Source organism: Chlorocebus sabaeus, chromosome 26 (genome assembly GCF_047675955.1).
Source record: "Chlorocebus sabaeus isolate Y175 chromosome 26, mChlSab1.0.hap1, whole genome shotgun sequence".
NCBI classification, from domain to species: Eukaryota; Metazoa; Chordata; class Mammalia; order Primates; family Cercopithecidae; genus Chlorocebus; species Chlorocebus sabaeus.
Window position 1 is genome coordinate 24,882,473 of NC_132929.1, and position 22,615 is coordinate 24,905,087.

Here is a 22,615-nt window from a genome sequence, read left to right on the forward strand (position 1 = left end):
AAAAATCTTAGTTTGCTAAGATTAAAAAAGTTTACTAATGGGTATTGAATTTAATTAAATGTCTATTTAGTATTGAAGATCAGTTTTTTAAAAATATGGTGAATTAGTCTGATGAAGTTTTTAATGTTGAGCCCTTTGCATTTCTAGGATAAACTCTACTTGCTTTTAATGTATTATAACGGATTTGACTTGATCATACAGAAAAAGATTTTGGCTTATGTTTGGCATATTATATGTTTGGCTTGTTCATTGGTTAGTTTATCTGCAATAACATTCATTTATTCAGAAAATATTTTTGATAAGACTCTATACCAGCTTGTGCAAGATGTAGAAGTTTTTTACTTTTATATGGAACTTATTGTAGGAGATCTTTTTTTCCTTTTCATTTCACATGTCTGATATCTTGTGTGCATTTTGGACCCTTGAAAAGCTCACATTATCTCAAACATATTTTTGTGTCATTGTTTATGAACATTTAAAAACCAGTGCATAATATTTTGTCATCTTGATTTAGTAAAATGTACTTAATCATTCCCACAATAATGAATGTGTGGTTTCAGTTTCATTTTTCACAAAAGTAGATCCTGAGACAGACCTAGATGCAGGTAGTATATTTGAGAAATGGTCCCAGGAGCAGTAGGAAAGAGCATGAAGAATGAGTTGGGCAATTAGAGGTGAATTATCAAGATACATAGTCCCTGCTAGAGGCAGGAGGCTTGAATCTGCTAGGACCCCTAGGAAGCATGTAGTATGCCTCCTAGAATTGTCCATTTGTTTTAGCATTCATTGTGTAGGTATATCTTGTTTATCTATTTACCAATAACGGACATTTAGATCATTGCCAGTATTTGCCTGTATGAATAATACTGCTACAAATATTTATGTACAAATGTATGTGTGGACATGTTTCATTTCTGTTGGGTAAATACCTAAGATTGGAGTGTCTGGTTTGCCATTTATTTATTTATTGAGACAGGGTTTCACCCTGTTGCTTAGCCTGGAGTGTAGTGGGGTGATCTCAGCTCAACTCAACCTTTGCCTCCTGGGTTCAAGAGATTCTCCCGCTTCAGTCTCCTGAGTAGCTGGGACTACAGGCACATACCATCACACCTGGCTAATTTTTGTATTTTTTGGTGGAGATGGGATTTCACCATGTTGACCAGGCTGGTCTTGAACTACTGACCTCAAGTGATCCACTTGCGTCAGCCTCCCAAAGTGCTGGGATTACAGGTTTGAGCCACTGCATCCATCCTGGTTTGCCTTTGATATGGTTTGGTGGTATCCCCACCCAAATATAATCTTGAATTTTAACTCCCACAATTCCCACGTGTCCTGGGAGGAACCTGATGGGAGGTAATTGAATCATGGGGGCGGGTCTTTCCCATGCTGTTCTTGTGATAATGAACAAGTCTCATGAGATCTGATGGTTTTAAAAATGGAAGTTTCCCTGCACAAGCTCTCTTTTTGCCTGCCATCATCCATATAGGACGTAACTTGCTCCTCCTTGCCTTCTGCCATGATTGTGAGGCTCCTGCAGCCATGTGGAACTGTAAGTCCATTAAAGGTCTTGCTTTTGTAAATTGCTCAGTCTCAGGTATGTCTTTATCAACAGCATGAAAATGAACTAATATAGCCTTTTAAAGAAATTTTCTGGCTGGGCACACTGGTTCACGCCTGTAATCCCAGCATTTTGGGAGGCCAAGGTGGTTGGATTGCTTGAGCCTGCAAGTTCAAGACCACCCTTGGCGGCATGGTGAAAGCCTGTCTCTACTAAAAATACAAAAAGCTTAGTTGGGCATTGTGGCATGCACCTGTAATCCCAGCTACTCAGGAGGCTGAGGAAGGAGAATTGCTTGAACCTGGGAGGTGGAGGTTGCAGTGAGCCAAGATTGCGCCACTGCACTCCAGCCAGGGTGACAGAGCGAGACTCTGTCTCAGAAAAAAAAAAAGAAAAGAAAGAAATTTTCTGCTTGCCAAAGTTGTATAATTTTACATTTTCATCAGTGGTGTTACCAGCATGTTTTAAAATTTTAGCTCTTCTCCAAAATGTGTAGTAGTATATTTCAAGTTTTTAAATTTCTCTGACTAATGATGTTGAACATCTTTTCATCTACTTATTTGCTACGTAGGTGTATTCTTTGTTGAAGGGTCTTTTCAAATCATTTTCCTATTTTTGAGTTTCTTATAGATATAAGCCTCTTTTTTTTGAGACAGAGTCTTGCTCTGTCATTTCTGTATTGGGACATTACAGGTCCTCTCTTCTAGCTATTTTGAAATATACAATACATGGTTGTTAACTACAGTCACCCTACTCCGCTATAGACCATTATAACTTACTCCTTCTATCTAACCTTATGTTTTTACCTATTTGCCAACTTCTTTTTATCCCCCATTCACTGACCCTTCCTCGCCTCTTTTATCTATCATTCTACCCTGTTCCTTCATGAGATCAATTTTTTAAGTTCCCACATATGAGTGAGAATATCTGATGTTTGTTTTTTCTGTACCTGGCTTATTCCATCAACATTGCTCCAAATGCCATGATTTTATTTTATTTTTTTTTATGGCTGAATAGTATTCCATTGCGTATATATACATTTTCTTTATTTATTCATCTGTTGGTGGGCACTTAGGTTGATTCCCTGTCTTTGCTATTGTGAAGGGTACTGGAATAAACATGGAGTGCAGGTATCCTCCTGATATACTGATTTCTTTTCCTTTGGATAAATACGCAGTATTACGGTTGCTGGATCATATGGTAGTTGTGTTTTTAGTGCTCTGAGAAATCTCCCTACTGTTTTCTGTAATGGCTGCACTAATATACATTCCCACCAACAGTGTATAAGTGTTCCCTTTTTTCTGTGTCCTTATCAGCATCTGTTATCTTTTGTCTTATTAGTAATAGTCATTCTAACTTGGGTAAGATGATGTCTCATTGTGGTTTTGATTTCCATTTTGCTGATGATTAGTGATCGTAAGCAGTTTTTCATATACCTATCTGCCGTTTGTATGGATGTCTTTGGAAAAATGTCTCTTCATGTCATTTGTCCACCTTTAAGTGGGATTATTATTAGTTTTTACTATCGAATGTTTTGAGTTCCTTGTGTATTCTGGATATTAGTTCCTTGTTGGATGAATAGTTTGCAAATATTTTCTTCCATTCAACAGGTTGTCTCCCCACTCTGTTGATTGTTTCCTATGTGGGCAGAAGCTTTTTAGTTTAAAATAGTTTTATTTATTTATTTTTGTTTTGTTTTCTGTACTTTTGAGATCTTAGCCATGAAATCTTTGGCTATATCCTGAAGTGTTCCCCCTATATTTCTTTCTAGTAGTTTTATAGTTGTAGGTGTTATGTTTAAGTCTTTAACCTATCTTGGATTGAACTTTGTATATGGTGAGAAATAGGGGTTCAATTCATTCTTCTGTGTATGGGTATTGAGTTTTCCCAGCGCCATTTATTCAAGAGGGTTTTCTTTCCTGAATGTATTTTCTTGATACCTTTGTTGAAAATGAGTTTGCTGTCCAGGCGCGGTGGCTCATGCCTGTAATCCCTGCACTTTGGGAGGCTGAGGTGGGCAGATCACCTGAGGTCAGGAGTTCAAGACCAGCCTGGCCAACATGATGAAACCCTGTCTCTATTAAAAATACAAAAAATTGGCTGGGTGTGGTGGTGTGCACCTATAATCCCAACTACTCAGGAGGCTGAGGCAGGATAATTGCTTGAACCCAGGAGGCGGAGGTTGCAGTGAGCCAAGATCACGCCACTGCACTCCAGCCTGGGCAACAAGAGCAAAAAACTCTGTCTCAGAGAAAAAAAAAAAAAAAAAAAAAGAAAATGAATTTGCTGTACATACATGGATGCATTTCTGGGTTCTCTCTTCTATCCCATTAGTATCTGTGTCTGTTTTGATACCAATACCTTGCTGTTTTGGTTTTTATAGCCTTGTAATGTATTTTGAGGTCAGATAGTGTGATGCCTCTTGCTTTGTTCTTTTTGCTCAGGAGTGCTTTGGCTATTCGGTCTCTTTTTGTTTGGTTTTATACATATTTTAGGATTTTTTTCTATTTTTGTGAAAATGACAGGAGTATTTTCATAGGGATTGCATTCAATTTGCAGATTGCTTTGGCAGTATGTTCATTTTAACAATATTAATTTTTTCAGTCCATGAACATGGGATGTCTTCATTTGTGTCCTCTTCAATTTCATTCATCAGTGTTTTCTAGTCTTCCTTAGAGATCTTTCATCTCCTTGGTTAAATTTATCCTTAAGATGTTTTTTTGTTTTGGAGCTATTGTAAACAGGATTTCTGGCCTAATTTGTTTCTCAGCTAGTTCATTATTGGCGTATTGAAATGCTGCAAATTTTTGTATGTTGATTTTTTATACTGCAACTTTACTGAATTTGTTTATCAGAGTTTTTTTTTAGAGTCTTTAGCTTTTTCTGGATATAAAATCATGTCACCTATGAAATGGGACAATGTAACTTCCTCCTTTTCAACTTGGATCCTTCTATTTTTATTCTTGCCTGATTACTCTGGCTAAGATTTCCAGTATTATGTTAACTAGGAGTAGTGATTTTGGGCATCTTTGCTGTGTTCCAGGTTTTACAGGAAAGGCTTCAACTTTTCTTTATTTGATATGATGTTAGCTGTGGGTTTGTCATATGAGATCTTTATTGTGTTGTGGTATATTTATTCTATGCCTGATAATTGAGAGTTTTTATCGTGAAAGGATATTGAATTTTATTACATGCTTTCTCTATGTCTATTAAGATGATTGTATGGTTTTTGTCCTTTATTCTACTGATGTGATGTGTCACATTTAGTGATTTGTGTTTCTTGAACAATCCTTGCATGCCTGGGATAAATCCCACTTGATCATGGTGTTTTATATTTTTGATGTTCTGTTGAATTCAGTTTGCTGCAATTTTGTTGAAGATTTTTACATATATTTAAATAGGGATCTTGGTCTGCAGTTTTGGTTTTTGTTACACCTTTGTCTGATTTTAGTATCAGAGTGATGCTTGCCTTTTGGGACTAGGTTAATTCCCTTCTCTTCAATTTATTGGAATTGTTTGAAGAGGATTGGTGTTTGTTCTTTGTAAGTTTGGTAGAATTTTTCAGTGAAGCTGTCCAGTCTCGGGCTTTTCTTTGTTGGAAGCCTTTTCATTTTACTATTTCAATCTTGGTACTTGTCACTAGTCTGTTTATGTTTTTTGTTTCTTCCTGATTTAATCTTGGTATGTTGTGTGTTTAGGAATTTATCAATTTCCTTTAGGTTTTCTGGTTTGTTTGTGTATGTACAGTTATTCATAACAGTGTCTGATAAACTTTTGTATTTCCATGGTATCAGTTGTAATGTTCCTTTTTGGATTCTGATTTTGTTTATTTGGGTCTTCTCACTTTTTTTCATGGTTAATCTGGCTAGCAGTTCATTAATTTTTTTCTTCTTTTCAAATAATCAACTTTCCATTTTCTTGATTCTTTGTATTTTTTCAATAAAATAATTTCAACTTTTATTTCAGATTCAGGGGTTACATGTGCAGGTTTGTTACTTGGGTATATTTTGTAATGGTGATGTTTGGGGTACAGATGATCCCATCACCCAGGTAGTTAGCATAGCAGCCAATAGGCAGTTTTTCAGCCCACACTTCCTTCCTCCCTACTGCCCTCGCCATTGCATTCTAGTCCTCAGTGTCTATTATTCCCATCTTTATGTCCCTGTGTACTCATATTTAGCTCCCACTTATAAGTGAGAACATGCAGCAGTACTTGATTTTCTGTTCCTGTGTTAATTTGCTTAGGATAATAGCCTCCAGCTGCATCCGTGTCGCTATAAAGGATATGATTTCATTCTTTTTATGGCTGCATAGTATTCCCTGGTGTAAGTATACCACAGTTTCTTTATCCAACCCACCATTGATGGGCACCTGGGTTGATTCCATGTCTTTGCTATGGTAAATAGTACTTCAATGAACATATGAATGCATGTGTCTTTTTTTTTTTTTTTTTTTAAGAATAATTTATTTTCCTATGGGTATATACCCAGTAATGGGATTGCTGGGTTAAATGATAGTTCTGTTTTAAGTTCTTTGAGGAAACTCCAAAATGCTTTCCACAGTGGCTGAACTAATTTACACTCCCACCAACAGTGTATAAGCATTCCTTTTTCTATACAGCCCTGCCAGCATCTGTTTCTCGTTGACATTTACATAATAGCCATTCTGACTGGAGTGAGATGGTATCTCATTGTGGTTTTGATTTGCATTTGTATGTCTTCCTTTGAGAAGTGTTTGTTCATATACTTTGCCCATTTTTAAATGGGATTATTTGTTTTTTGCTTGTTGATTTGTTTATATATATATATTTTTTACAGATTCTGGATATTAGACCTTTGTCGGATGTGTAGTTTGTGGAAATTTTCTCTCATTTTGTGAATTATCTGTTTACTCTGTTGATAGTTTCTTTTGCTGTGCAGAAGCTCTTTAATTAGGTCTCACTTGTCAATTTTTGTTTTTGTCACAGTTGCTTTTGGAGAGTTAGCCATAAAATCTTTGCCAAATTCTAACCATTTCCTAGGTTTTCTTCTAGGACTCGTACAGCTTGAGGTCTTATATTTAAATTTTTCATCCATCTTGAATAAATTTTTGTATATGCTGAAAGATAGAGGTCCAATTTCATTCTACTGCATATGGCTAACTAGTTATACCAGCACCATTTATTGAATAGGGAGCCCTTCCTTCATTGCTTATTTTTGTTGACTTTGTGGAAGATCAGATGGATGTAGGTGTTCAGCTTTATTTCTCAGTTTTCTATTCTGTTCTATAAGTCTATGTCTATGTATCTGTTTTTGTACCAATACTATGCTGTTTTGGTTACTATAGCCGTGTAGTATAATTTGAAGTTGGGTAATGTGTTAACTCCAACTTTTTTCCTTTTCCTTTAGTTTTTTCACTGATTCTCCTCTGAGAGAACTGGTGTTCTTTTAGCTGTGGTTTAAATTGAGGATAGTCAATTGGCTTCATTTCTGGTTGCTTTCAGAGGGCCAAGGCTCTGTACAGGATCTTTATTTGTGGCTGGATTCTTGCCCCTGGTTTCACAAGTGATGTATATTGGCAGATTATTTTCGGTGTTGTAATTTGGGCTGTGATCCAGTAAATGGTGCTTAAGAGTGGTGGCCAGCAGATAAGCTCTTAATAAACTGCACAGCTTTTTTTGTATTTCAGTGCATTTGCAGTAGTGCTCTGTAGTGAGGTAGAGGGAGCCAGATGACACTCTCACCAGGTCTGTTCCTGAGCTTTGAGGAAGCTCCCTCTGATCGCTGGCACTGATCCTGTCTTTTCTTTATTAGGTCTTCTGGGCTGCAGGGCTCCCTTAGGCAGAGACTATGACCTGCAGATAGGCCACACCATTCTTGGACTGGTCCTGTAGAGCAGGGTACCCCAATCCCTGTTACTGCTCCCTGGCCTGTTCAGAACTGGGCCACACAGCAGGAGGTGAGTAGTGGGCGGGGGAGCATTATTACCACCTGAGCTCTGTCTCCCGTCAGATCAGCAGTGGCATTAGACTCTCATAGAAGCATGAACCCTATTCTGGACTGCATGTGGGAGGGATCTAGGTTGCATGCTCCTTATGATAATTGTAGAGGACTACGTGCTCACAAACGAGATGTTCCCGATAAGTCCTGCTCTTGCAGGGCGTTCCTGATAAGTCCTGCTCTTGCAAACGAAGCAGGGCATTCCTTCCCTGCAAACAGGGAGGACAAAGGAGCCAGCTGCTAACAGCAGACCCTGGGGGCTTGTTTATGTGTAAACATCTTGAAAATCCAGAAAGTCTGGGAAAGGTCAGAAAAACAACAATGTGTCTTGTGACTTGGCAACATTCCACAAACGACTGTATAAAATAAAGCAGAGCACGCCATTCAAGGCGGCCGCCATGTTTGTCTTGTCTTGTGTTGTCTTGTGTGTTCATTCCTTTGTTTAGGAAACACGCGGACCCTTACAATAATCCAGTGCCTGATGATCTGAGGTAGAACAGTTTCAACCTGAAACCATCCCCTCCTCCCTAACATACACCATCCATGGAAAAATTGCCTTCTGCAAAACTGGTCCCTATGCTAAAAAGGTTGGGGACTGCTGCTGTAGAGGGAGAGATGCCCTTCTCTGGTGCTGGCTCACAAGCTTGTGTGTCTCACTCCTCTCTGTCTTCTGAGCGTGTGGACTCCTTCCCTGCTCTAGCACTGGCTAAAGATCTTGGCTCATGATTCCCAGGCCCTGGGCCATTGGGACTAGCCCACAGCTCCATCTTTTGGCTCACTTTGGCACAACACCAACTGTGCTGGGGGATTCCAAGTGCTTCCAGACCTCTGAGAAAGTACTTAGGCTGGCTTTTTGGTAAAGCACCGGTACTGGGCAGTGGAGGCTGCACTGTACACATGCTCTTGTTAGAGCAGCCGCACAGAGGCCTTGGAATGGGCTGGTGGACAGGAGTGCCTACAGAACAGACATGCCCTGTTCCCACTGGAAAGTCAGCCTTGTTCTCTTGACCCAGTGGTCAGCTGGGGTTAGAGTTACTCAGAGAAGAAGGGGAGCCTTGGGGGATGGGCACCTATGGTTGTATTCTGCTGCAGCTGCCATGTGTGCCAAACCTCCATTCCATATAGGCTGGAGTACTTTTTCTGCCTACTCTGCAGGCAGATCCCCTTGCCAGTTTGAATGTTTATGGGGGTCATAGGATCTCTTGTACTTAGGATTGGAGATCTGCAGCAAGAGTGGGTTGGCCCACCATCCATTCACTAACCCCTCCCTTAGGAGGCTTTCAGGGCTGAGAATGAGCCCTAGCATTCATCAACCCCACACAGGGTTCCCAGCTGCTTCTCTTTTCAGCCTCAGTGTCTATGTTGCTTCTCTATCTACTCTTAGTGTTTTCTTTCTAAGATTTGCTCAAAGTGTGTTGGTTTACTTAATATTTAGTCTCACAGTGGGAGTGGTGCTTCCTGGCTGTGTCTAGTCAGCCACCTTGTCTGCTATCCCTCCAAAAACTTTAACCCTTTGTGTTTCTTTTAGTAGCTACTTTATTTAGTTCTTTTCTGATCTTCATTATTTCTTTCCGTCTGCTATTTTTGAGTTTAGATTTTTATTGCTTTTCTAATTCCCTGAGATGCATCATTAGCTTGCTTATTTGAATTCTTTCTTTTTAGATGTAGGCATTCATTGCTATGATTTTCTCTGTTAGCATTATTTTTAGTATATTTCATAGATTTTGATATGTTGTGTTTCAGTTCTCATTTATTTGAATAAATTTTTTGATTTCTGTGTTAATTTTTCCTTGAGCCAGTGGTCATTCAGAATCATGCTGTTAAATTTCCTTTTATTTATACAGTATCACATGTTTTCTTTTTATTACTATCTAATTTTAATCCATTGGTTCTAAGAAGATATTTGATACGTACTGTCTAGTTTTATTCTGTTGTATCTAAGAAGATATTTGACATAATTTCCATTTTAAAAACTTTGTTGAGGCTTGTTATGTGTCCTAACATACGGTCTATCCTGGAGAATGTTTCATCTGCTGGTAAGAAGAATGTATGTTCTGTAGCTGCTGGATGAAATGTTTTGTAAATTTCTGTTAGGTCTATTTGGTCAGTAGTGCAGTCTCAATTCAGTGTTTCTTTTTAAATTTTCTGTTGTGATGATCTCTGTAATGGTGAGAGTGGGCTGCTAAAGTCCCCAAGTATTATTGTATTGTGATCTCTCTCTCCCTTTAGTTGTAATAATATTTGCTTTATATATCTGGGTGCTCTGTTGTTGAGTGCGTATGTGTTTAGAATTGTCATATCCTTTGCCAATTTGATCGCTTTGTCATTATATAATACCCCTCTTTGTCTGTTTTTACTGTTTTTGACGTAAAGTCTATTTTGTTTGGTACAAGCATGGCTATTCCTGCTTGCTTTTGGTTTCTGTTTGCATGGAATATATTTTTTTCATTCCCTTACTTTCAATATATATGTGTTTTTTTCAGATGAAATGAGGTTTTATTTTTGTAGGGGGCTTATTATAGATAGGGTCATGTTTTTAAATCAGTTATCCTAGTTTATATCTTTTAATTGGAAAATTTAATCTGTTTACATTCAATGTTATTATTGATATGGGAGGGCTTATTCCTGTCATTTTGTTAATTGACTTCTGGTTGTTTTATATATCTTTTTTTTTTTTTTTTAAATTTCTCTCTTGTTTATCGTGATTTGGTGGTGTTCTGTAGTGGTAACATTTGAGTCCTTTCTCTTCCTTATTCATGAGTTTGCTCTACCAGTGGGCTTTATACTTTTATGTATTTTCCTGTTGGTGTATATATTATCTCTTTGCTTCCAGGTATAGTACTCCCTTAAGCATTGCTTGTAGGTTCAGCCCATTCGTGATAAATGCGTTCAGCTTTTGTTTTTCTGGGAAAGACTTCAGTTCTTCATTTATGAAGGATGATTTTGTTGAGTATAGTATCCTTGGCTGCCAGTCTTTATCTATCTACACTTTGAATATATCATCCCATTTTCTCAGGGCCTGTATGGTTTCTGCTGAGAAATCCACTGTCGTTTTGGTGGGGCTCCTTTATAAGTGTCTAGATGCTTTTCTTTTGCTGTTTTAAGAATTATCTTTTTGTCTTTGACTTTTGACCACTTTACTATAATGTGCCATGGAGAAGACCTTTTAAAGTCGTATTTGTTTGGGGATCTCTGAGCTTCCTGTATCAGAATATGTAAATCTGTTACTGGACTGGGGAAGTTTTCAACTATTATTTTGTTAAGTAGGTTTTCTATCCTTTTGGTTTTCTCTTCTTTCTGGAACACCAAAAATTCAAATATTTGGTTGCTTTATGATGCTTCATAAGTTACATAAGGGTTTTTCATTCTCTCTCATCCTTTTTTCCTTATATTTGTCTGACTGTATTATTTCAAAAGAGTTATCTTCAGATACTGAAATTCTTTCTTCTGCTCGATTAGTTTATTGTTGAAGCTTTCAAATGTATGTTTTATTTCATTCAGTGAATTGTTCTGTTCTGTTCCAAGATTTTTGTTTATGATATCTATTTGTTAAATTTCTTTTTCATATTCTGGATTTTTTTTTCCGATTTCTTTGTATCTGTGTTCTCTTGTCTTTCACTGATTTTTTTTTTTTTTTTTTGAGATGGAGTCTCAATCTGTTGCCCAGGTTGGAGTGCAGTGGCATGATGTTGCTTCACTACAGCCTCTGCATCCTGGGTTCAAGTGATTCTCATGCCTCAGCCTCCCGAGTAGCTGGGATTACAGGCACTCACCACCACACCTGGCTAATTTTTGTATTTTTAGTAGAGATGGTGTTTCACCATATTGGCTGGGCTGGTCTCAAACTCCTGACCTTAAGTGATCTGCCTGCTTCAGCCTCCCAAAGTGCTGGGATTACAGGTATGAACCACTACACCTGGCTTCACTGAGCTTTTTAAATGTCATTACTTTGAATTCTATTTCTGGAATTTAATAAATTTCTTTGTCATTGGAATCTGTTGCTGGTGAATGATTTTGCTTCTTCCAAGTTTTTGAATTTGCTTTTATAGAGGATGACTTCTTCTCAAAGAGGTACCTATGGTATTGGTTGGGTTAGCATATTGGCATTGATTCTTGGCACTTGTAGTATTGTAGGCTCTGTATAATTCCTTTGGCCATAAACAGTATCAGTGGTCTCTGATTTCCTCAGTGACTTAGGATATGGTTGTTGTTGGAGACTGTGGATCCTGGCAGTTGTAGCAGTGAGCTGGGTGAGTGGCTGGGTCCTTGGACCCCTGGGTAGTTAGTGTCACCTGTGTGATGGCAGTAGCAGTGGTAGAACAACCCTCTGGCTCCCAAGCATTCTGCATTGTTTTTGGTGGCTATGTTAGGCTGGGTGAGTTGGTCCTCAGTGCCGCAGGTGTTGCATGCAGGTGGAAGCTAGCTGTGGTAGTAGTAGTAGGTTGGGTGGGCTCATCTTTAGGTCCCTGGGAGAGTGTTCAGGTGCCAGTGGTGGTAGATTGGACACAGCCATTCTTAGTACCCTGGATAGTATGCTTAGGCATAGGCCTGGAGTCTGGCAGGGTGGGCCTATCCTCAGGTCTCCTGGTGGTGTGTGCAAGTGGTAGGCAGGAGTAGAGTGAACCAAGCCACCTAGTGGAATGCTCAGGTGGTAGTGGCAGGGGCTATGCTGTGGCCCAGCTGCTGGGGAGAGTGGGGTTGCTTTCACTGGCAGCAGTCGTAGACAACTGGCTGGGGAGCATGCACTTTGGCTTCAGGTGGTGGCTGCAGGTGGGGTAGCCTTTCCTCGGGGCACATGAAAGTGCATGGTGGCTCCGCTGCTGCGAATACGAGGGGTCTGCCAGTGGCTCGTGGTTTGGCCCCAGCAGTGCAATGGCAGTTTCTTTGAGTAAGGGAGTCTGTTTTAGGGCTCATGAAAATGCACAGCAGCCCCACTGCTGGGAGTATTGTAGTTATTGCCAGTGGCTTGCATTTTGGCTCTGACAACAGCAATTAGCACTCGTGTTGTCTGTGGGTAGGGGATATCAGAGAGGTTGCAGGGATGTGGAGACAGGAGCTGTTGGTCCCCATGGCAGAATGCAGCCTAGTAGAGTCTGGGATCTCAGTATAGTGACGTGCAAATTGTTTAGGACTTGGGGGTGTGTGGAACCCAGCATGAATTTCCTCTTTGGAGCAATGCCATCATGTGATCTCCAAGCAGTTTCTCTGTCAGTCACATGGACCTCAAGGGTTGAGGGGCTGTCCTATGGCTAGGATTGCAGGAGTCCTTAATAGTAATGTGGACCACTTGGGGTGTTTCTTTTGCCCTTTACCCACATTAGAGAGCCTCTCTAGGCTCCCAGCTGATTCTAGCTGAGCAGGCTGCCCTGATTTCCTCTCCTTCCTTGCCTTAAGTGTTTCCTGTCACTTCTTGTTGAATTCAGTGTTCTCTCTTACGTGATCTTTTCTAACTATGATTGTCAACTTGTTATTTTGGTTCTTCTTTGTGGAGAAGGCAAGTACCAGATGCCTATAGACATTCCTCTGTGCCTCCAACTTCATATTTTTTTTGATGCTACTCTTATTATAAATGGTCTGCCCCAGATCCAGACACATGCAGGTGTCTTACAATGGTCTACCTATCCCAGGTCCAGACACACACAGGGTAGACACTGGGCAGATGTTTCTTTCAAGAACAAGTAAATGAATAAAATATGTAAATGGAAAGTATTAATGTAATAATGGGTCATGTCTGCTCATTTTCAGGATTCTTTTCTCAGAATTCTACAACATGGAAGTGGGGTTAGAGAAAGCAAATGGATAATGTAATGCAGGGTAGAGATTTGGTGGGAAAATGAGTGTCTGGTTTTGAATCTCAGGAAAAGGCTAGGCAGAGAGGTGAGACAGGGATGCGGAAAAGAGCAAAGATCATTAACTAATCAAAACGCAGTTTTGTTTTTTTTTTTTTTTTCTGACAGACTTAAGCTATACTTCTAATTCTGTGGGAGTTAGCACTTTTCAATTTGTATTAGTCCATTCTCACACTGCTATAAAGAAATACCTGAGACTGGGTAATTTTATAAATAAAAGAGGTATAATTGGCCCGTGATTCTCTGCAGGATGTACAGGAAGCACGGCTAAGGAGGCCTCAGGCAACTTACAAACATGGTGGAAAGCAAAGAAGCAGGCATGTCTTACATGAGTGGAGCAGGAGGAAGAGGGCTGGGGGCAGCTACACACTTTTTACACAACCAAGTCAAGTGAGAACTGTATCATGAGAAGAGTACCAAAGGGGGAAATCCACCTCTGTGATCCAATCACTTTCTACCAGGCCCCACTTCCAAAACTTTGGATTTTAATTTGACATGAGATTCGGGCAGGGACACAAATCCAAACCATATTATTCTGTCCCTGGCCCCTCCCAAGACTTATGTCCTCACATTCCAAAATTCAGTCATGCCTTCTCAACAGTCCTCAGAGTCTTAACTCATTCCAGCATTAACTCACAAGTCCACAGACCAAAGTCTTATCTGAGACAAGGCAAGTCCCTGCTGCCTATAAGCCTGTAAAATAAAAAATGGGTTAGTTATTACTTCCAACATACAATGAGGGTACAAACACTGGGTAAATACTTCTTTTCCAAAAGGGAGAAATTAGCCAAAAGAAAGGGGCTACAGGCCGCATGTAAGTTTGAAACCCAGCAAGGGAGTCATTACATCTTAAAGCTCCAAATAATCTCCTTTGACCCCATGTCTCACTTCCAGGGCACACTGGGGCAAGGGGTGGGCTCCTAAGGCCGTTGGAAGCTCCACCCCTGAGGCTTTGCAAAGTAAAGCCCCTGAGGCTGCTTTCATGGGCTGGTGTTCAAGCACGTGTGGCTTTTACATGTGCATGGTGCAAGCTGCTGGGTTGATCTACCATCCTGCAGTCTCAAAGATGATGGCCCTCTTCTCACAGCTCCCCTGGGTAGTGCCCCAGTGGGGACTCTGTGTGGGGGATCCAACCCCAGATTTCCCTTCCACGCTGCCTTAGTAGAGATAGAGATTCTCCATGAGGGCTCTGCTCCTGCAGCAGGCTTCTGCCTGGACATTTAGGCTTTTCTACACATCCTCTGAAATCTAGGCAGAGGCTCCCCAAGTCTTGACTCTTGCACTCTGAACATTGGCAGGCTTAACACCTCGTGAAAGCACCAAGTTTTATGGCTTGCACCCCCTGAAGCAGCAGCCTGAGCTGTATCTGGAGTCCTTTTAGCCACCCCTGAAGGCAGAGAGGCCAGGATGTGGGGAGCAGTGTCTTGAGGCTGCGCAGGGCAGTGGGACCCTGGTCCCTGTTCATGAAACCATTCTTCCTTCTTAGACCTCCATGCCTGTGATGGAAGGAGCTGCTGCAAAGGTTTCTGAAATGCCTTGGAGGTCTTTTCCCCTTTGTCTTGGCTATTAGCATTTGGCTATTCTTTACTTATGCAAATTTCTGTAGCTGGCTTGAACTCCTCCAAAAAGGCCTTTTCTTTTCTACCACATGGCCAGGCTTCAAATTTTTCAAACTCATACACTTTGCTTCCCTTTTAAATATAAGTTTCAGTTTCAGGTAATTTCTTTGCTCATGCATATGAACATAGGTTGTTAGAAGCAGCAGGCTATATCTTGAATGCTTTGCTGCTTAGAAATTTCTTCTGCCAGATATCCTAAATCATCACTCTCAAGTTCAAAGTTCTACATATCCCTAGAGCAGGGGCACAATGCCTCCAGGCTCTTTGCTAATGCATAACAAAATGACCTTTACATTAGTTCCCAAGAAGTTCCTCATTTTCATATGAGACTGCCTTAGCTGGGACTTCATTGTCCATATCACTATCAGCATTTTGGAAACAACCATTCAACAAGTCTCTAGGAAGTTACAAATTTTCCTCATCTTCCTGTCTTTTTCTGAGCCCTCCAAATTGGTCCAACTTCTAACTGTTACCCAGTTCCACACCCAAATTCACAGTTTCAGGTATCTTTATACCAATGCCCCTTTCCTTGTTACCCATTTTCCATATTAGTTCATTCTTGCACTGCTATAAAGAAATACCTGAGACTGGGTAATTTATAAAGAAAAGAGGTTTAATTGGCTCACAGTTCTACAGGCTGTACAGGAAGCATGGCTAGGGAGGCCTCAGGAAACTTACAAGCATGGTGGAAGGCAAAAGGAAAGTAGGCATGTCTACATGGCCAGAGCCAGGAGGAAGAGAGAGAGGTGGGAAGTGCCACACACTTTTTAAACAACCAGATCTAGTGAGAGCTCTATCATGAAAACAATACCAAAGGGGGAAATCCACCTGCATGATCCAATCACCTCCCACCAGGTCCCACCTCCAACACTGGGGATTACAACTTGGCATGAGATTTGGGCAGGGATGCAAATCCAAATTATATCATAGTTCTTTCTGAAATGTGACTCATGTAGCTTCCTACTATTTGAACTTTCCTCTTTTTCTCCTCATGTCTGCCTACCCCCTCTGTTCATACTTCACCATCAGAATCTCTTTCTGGTTTTCTTAGTGACTTTCAAGATGTCCTCTTAACTAGGAGCAGAACCTGTCAGATATGCTAACATAACTTTATCTGCTTTCAAATTCTGTGACCTCTTATTGACTGTGAGCAACATATTTTAACTTCTGTGAGTGACAGTAGAGGAAAATTGTGATGAGCTGATGTCAGACTGCGTTTTTGGAAAGCAACTAATCCTCTCTGAGCCTCCAGGAAGACATCCTCTCTCTATCAAATGCAGACTTTTAGAAATAATACTCTCTCAGCCACATATCCCACCCTGTATTATTATCACATGCCATTGCTGTCTGGTAGTTATTTATGTTCATATCATCTTGGCTAGATTGTGAACTTTTAAAAGGCAAGCCTTCTGCCTTACCTTTATATTCCCATGCATGCTTTGTATGCTTAAGTGGTTAGTCACTTAATATATTTTGAAAGAGATAATGTATCCATGTTGTTAAGTTAAAATAATCCATGGAAGGCTTCTATTACAATGACTGGCATATAGTAGATATTTAGTTAATTATATTAGAGCACTCAGTCAATATGGGGAATTTTACCTCATTTCCTCCTCTTTAATTGATTCTCCCATTTCACATACATTGTTCTTTGACTGATTTTAGGAGCCTATTTATTTATCTATTTTTCATTTTGAAGTATTTTTTTGATTTACAAAGAAGTCACAAGACTAGCATAAGGAAATCCCACATTCCATGGATGTATGCTTAGTACATTGTATCAAGGAGGCACAAAACATCCCTTTACTGGTGGTGTTAATTTTGATCATTTGATTAAGGTGCCATCTGCCAGATCTTTCTACCATAAAGATACTATATTAGTTCATTTTCATGCTGTTAATAAAGACAAACCCAAGACTGGGTAATTTATAAAGGAAAGAGGTTTAATTGACTCGCAGTTCAATATGGCGGGGGAAGCCTCACAATCATGGCAGAAGGCAAATGAAGAGCAAAGTCATATCTTACATGGCAGCAGGCAAAGAGAGCATGTGCAGGGGAACTCCTGTTTGTAAAACCATCAGATTTCATGAGACTTATTCACTATCATGACAAAAGCACAAGAAAGACCCACCCCCATGATTCAATTACCTACCATTGGGTGCCTCCCACAACATGTGAGAATTATGGGAGCTACAATTCAAGATGCAACTTGAGTGGGGACACAGCCAAACCATATCAGATACTTTTTTTTTTTTTTGAGATGGAATCTCACTCTGTCACCCAGGCTGGAGTGCAGTGGCATGATCTCAGCTCACTGCAACCTTCACCTCCCAGGTTCAAGTGATTATTCTGCCTCAGCCTCCGGAGTAACTGGGACTATAGGCACGTGCCACCACACCTGGCTAATTTTGGTATTTTTAGTAGAGATGGGATTCCACCATATTGGCCAGGCTTATCTCAAACTCCTGACCTCATGATCCGCCTGCCTCAGCCTCCTAAAGTGCTGAGATTAGAGGTGTGAGCCGCTAACACCCAGCCCAGATACTATGTTTTTCCATTGTAGTTCATAAGTGTCTGGTGGGGAAATACTGTAAATATCTTACTTCTCATCACATTTTTGCTCTCTTAAGTTTAGCATCCATTGATAATTGTTTCTTGAAACAAATTATCATAAAGTTTACCGTGTAGTGACTTTTCTAGTCACATCATTTCTTCTATATCTATTAGTTGGCATTTTACCGTAATAAAGAGTTTTTCCTTCCTCTTCATTTAGCTTTTTATTCATTTGTTAACTTACATTAGTATAGACTCATGGAATCTTACTTTGTTAAATTGATTACGCATCAGAATCATTATTTTGTTTGTTTGTTTTTTTCTTAAATTGTGCAGATGGTAAAATTGGATGGGTGGCAGGGATGGCTTTGAGTACTCCTGTTTCAGTTTGAGGGTGTGCCAAACAGCAGGCCCAGAGGATAAGCATTCATGTGGTTTACACCAGTTTAACAAGGACCAACATGAAAGAGAAAATAGTTGTAGATTACTCTAAAATATATTGTTTCCTCTCTGTTTCAGGAAATAAAAAGGGTCAGTTGGAGGTAGTTTAGTCATTAAGGCCACTACAACTTCCTCTCTTAACTCTTAGCAGCTGGAGATATTTTGCTGTAGACACAGTTTGAACATAAATGGGAAAGGAGAGTCAGTGTCATTATGTTGGCACAAGATGGCAGCAGTCAGCCATTGATTTTGCAGCTCAAGGCCTACAGATTTTAAATTAATGGTGTCTTTTGTCTTCACAGGGACTTCAGTACTAGTGCTAATAACATTCAGATTGATAAAACCAAGCCTTTGTGGCACAACTATTTCTTATGTGGACTTAAAGGAATTCAGGTAAATTGGTTTATAAGACACTTACTACCAGTTGAGATTATCATGTGTATTCTGTCAGATTTATTTTATTTACTACATCTTTTTCATCTCCTTACAGTACTAACCGATGCTTCTGTTCTATTTTGCTAGTTTGTGTTTCAGAGAGTGGGGAAGATATGACTGTTTTTGGGGTAGTGTTCACAGGGGGCAGTAGTGGTTTTCATATAGCTGGCTTTTCATAAATAGGTGCATTTGACAAACATCTGTCTGGTTTTAAAATCTTTGTTTAAACATACCTTTGAGGATATGTTTTAGTACTATTATTTACATGTATACTTGGGATATATAGGGGTATACTGTAATAGGATTTAGAGTCAGCCCAGGTTTGAATCTGGGCTCTTCCCAGCTGTGGTAATTTAACCTCTTAAGTCTCAGATTTATCCGTAAAATGATGTCATTGCTATCCTGATGAAGAGTTGTTAAAAGAATTACATAAGGCTTGATAGTAGCCATTTAATAAATGGTAGCTAGTATTGTTATTGCTACTTCAGATGGGATTAAAAAAAGACGTAATGAAATGTATTAGTGTAAGTATTTTCCTAGAAACATTGAATAATTACTTTGAAAATGTCTAATGTTACATTAGAACAACAAGAAAATAAAATGTTTTCACTCTCTCTCATAGTTGAAAAAGTATCAAGGACCAAAAGAAAATTGATATTTGCTGTTTTCAGAGCCACTTTTATATTGCAATAATTATTTTAGATATAGTGACTTGTATAGAATCACAGGTAGGACAATAAGCAGTAAATTTTGCCTTTGTGAGCTAAAAGTAAACAAACAGACTGACCGGTGTTTTAGAGAGCTTGTGTTCCTTACTGCCTGGCAGTCCTATTTGAAACTTTGTAATGAGCAGCTAGGACTTAGTGGCACGTCCATTACGGAAATACATCAAATTTATTTCTAACGTGTAGTTCTATACTGTAACAGTGGTGGTTTTTGTTCTTAAAGTTAATGAATTCATTTCTTTCTTTCTTTTGTGTTTTCCTTCCTCTCAGACACATGGTAATAACTTACAGGAAAAGTTATTGGCAGGTTTTAAATCTTCAGATCATCTGGCTTATATACATTAGTAGGAATTACAGTATTTGGAAGCATTTGCCTGGCAAATGCAATTTTAATCTTCCTTGTAACAACACGCCTTTTTGCAGCATATGGGTAAAGTGGCCTAAATAATGCATGTTGCTTTGTGTTATTTTTGAGCATTTCAGGTTTTAAAGCCTTCCTGTTTGGTTTGACAACTTATGTGCAAAAGCAAACTTATCCAATAAGCTTTTGGCAGAAAGATAATTTAAATGCTAGCCTGTTCAGAAACTTTCAGATTCAAATACTAGAAAGTTTCAGAGGATAATTCGTTTATATTAAATTGAACATGTTATCCTTTTGGGATAGAGCTATTACAGAATGTGGCATATACCCATTTGCATTTTGAATTTGTTATACGTTTTCATTTAAACATTGCATGATAAAGTGCTTTTTTTTTTTTTTTTTTTTTTTTTTTTGAGATAGAGTGTTGCTCCGTGGCCCAGGCTGGAGTGCAGTGGCACGATCTCAGCTCACTGCAACCTCTGCCCACTGGGTTCAAGCAATTCTCCTGCCTCAGCCTCCCGAGTAGCTGGGATTACAGGCGCCTGCCACCGCGCCCAGCTGATTTTTATATTTTTAGTAGAGACGGGGTTTCACCATATTGGCCAGGCTGGTCTTGAACTCCTGATTTCATGACCCACCCGCCTTGGCCTCCCAAAGTGCTGGATTACAGGCATGAGCCACCACACCTGGCTGATAAGTTCTTAAGTATGATTCCCACTCAAGACACCCATGTTTGATCAGTTTATAGTTAAATATATTGTATTCTTCAAGTTTTTTTTTTTTTTTTTTTTTTTAAACAAACTGTCTGATATTCTGTATGAAAGGGCATTGGCAACAGTACAGTTTCAGTTTATAATTTGTATTTCTGGAAGGAAATTTTTAGATGACTTGAAATCAGAAAGAGAAGTATACTCAGCTAAATTTCTTCTTAGTGTGGTATGAGAGTTTTGCTAGCTAGGACAGACAGATGAAACATTAAGGAAAAATTTTATTTGCAGAATTTTTTTGTTATTTTAGTTATTCTAGCTAGCTTATTGAAATTCTCCCTTGTATAATATGTAGATGAAATGCTTAATTAAGTAATAGTATTTCATATGTTAATCTTTAGTCATTTGAGTAATTTGCAAAGACTATGGTACTTTTTCTTGAGAAGGAGATAGACTTGAATTTATTTGTAAACTTAAACCACAAAGGTTATGATACAATATCATTCCAAAGTGTCCTAGTGTTAGAAATTTGTGTAAGTATGCTAGAGCTTTCCATATTTAAATCAGAATCTGATTATTTCTTTGAGCTTTCCTATTTGTAGAAATAGAGTTTCCTTGACTTGTTTAGGGTCTGTATTCTCATTTGTGGCTGAATTCTAATTTCACTATCTTTAAAGCTACCATATGGCTAAACTGTATCTATAAACTGTAGTAAAAATCTGGATTTTCTCATCTAGCTGGCATATTAAATCACAATGACAGTTTGCTGGCTCAGGTTTCTAACTGCAATGGAGAAGTTTTCAAACAGGAATCAGAGACCTGGGCCCTACTCTCATCTCCCTGTGGGTCATCTTGGGAAAATTTCTTCATCTCTTGGTGCCTAGGTTTTTTCATAAGTAAAACAGAACTGAGAAAGTTTGGAACTCTTTTTTTTCAGAGAATCTTCTAAAGTAAGGCACTCTTTAGAAACAAGTCACTGCTTGGGGCTTGGACTTTTGTAATAACAGAATGCTGGAGATGTGCTGCACGGAGATTTAAATTACCTCATAGATAATTGTATATTTCTTGTCTTGCTACTTGGCAAGTTGAATTATAATTGTTTTATATTTTTTCCTTATTTGTTCAAATCAATTAATACTCAAGAAAAAGAACATTCAAAGCAATTTTATATTTTGTCCATATTCAAATCAATTAATATTCAAGAAAAAGAACATTCAAGGCAAGAAAATTAAAGGCATTTAAAGGAATTACCCTGTGGCCAAGAGTTGTTAAATAAAATGTCACGATTGAATTGCGCAAGTAGTTTCTATAATTATTATAAGTCTATTGATAGACTTTTGTTCTCTGGGGAATGAAGGAAGCTTTCACTACTCCTTGAATTCAATACTGAATTACTGTTGCTGTTTTTCCTTATATTCTTAGGAACACTTTGGTCTTAGTAACCTGACTGGAATGAACTGCCTGGTAGATGGAAATATCCCACCAAGTTCTGGCCTCTCCAGCTCCAGTGCTTTGGTCTGTTGTGCTGGCTTGGTGACGCTCACAGTGCTAGGAAGGAATCTATCCAAGGTAACTATGTTTGATAGGAAACCTCGTAGAACCCTCTCCTTCTAAAATCATTAGCGTCCAAATCTCAGATCAGAATGCCTTCCTTGACTGAAAAACTGTCTTCTTTAAAAGGACTGCACATGTGGGCGAGCATTGTAACTTAACAAGTGATAAATCACTATAAAGTAGCTTATACCCTCCAAACAGTGCATGAATAGATCTGTGAATAACTATATAAAAATACTTTGTATTCGCCTGGCGTGGTGGCTTACGCCTGTAATCCCAACACTTTGGGAGTCCGAGGCAGGCGGATCAGGAGATCGAGACCATCCTGGCTAACATGGTGAAACTCCGTCTCTCCTAAATATACAAAAAAATTAGCCAAGCGAGGTGGCAGGCGCCTGTAGTCCCAGCTACTCGGGAGGCTGAGGCAGGAGAATGGCGTGAACCCGGGAGGCAGAGCTTGCAGTGAGCCGAGATTGCGCCACTGCACTCCAGCCTGGGCAACAGAGCGAGACTCTGTCTCAAAAAAAGTAAAAAGATAAAAATATTTTGTATTAAATATGGAATTTGAATGTATGGATATAGTTTTAGATCACCTCATTAACAAGTTAAATTTAGGGCAAGAAATTCTTCCCCTCATGGTTGAGACTGCTTATTTTCACCCAAAACCTTAAATTAAAAATTTGACAAGTAGTGGGTTACAAAGGTAAAGACTAGGTAATAAAGGAACTGAATATGCTAGCAGATTAGTCACAGAAATAAACTTTAAAATATTGCATTACAAAGAGGAAATGCTTATTTAAAGGAAATATAAATTGTACAAGACGTCAGAAAGCCT

The 22,615-nt window shown here is 39.2% G+C and overlaps 1 protein-coding gene across 7 annotated transcripts in view; it reads left to right on the forward strand.

The window, feature by feature from the left end:
* The window catches only part of GALK2 (galactokinase 2), a 163,130-nt gene that overhangs the window by 60,269 nt on the left and 80,246 nt on the right, over positions 1–22,615 (forward strand). For all 7 annotated transcript variants that reach the window (XM_008016647.3, XM_008016646.3, XM_008016645.3 and 4 more), the window contains exons 4-5: positions 18,301–18,391; positions 21,649–21,795. In XM_008016647.3, coding sequence (XP_008014838.2) covers positions 18,301–18,391; positions 21,649–21,795 — 238 coding nt within the window. The remainder of the gene's footprint in view (positions 1–18,300; positions 18,392–21,648; positions 21,796–22,615) is intronic.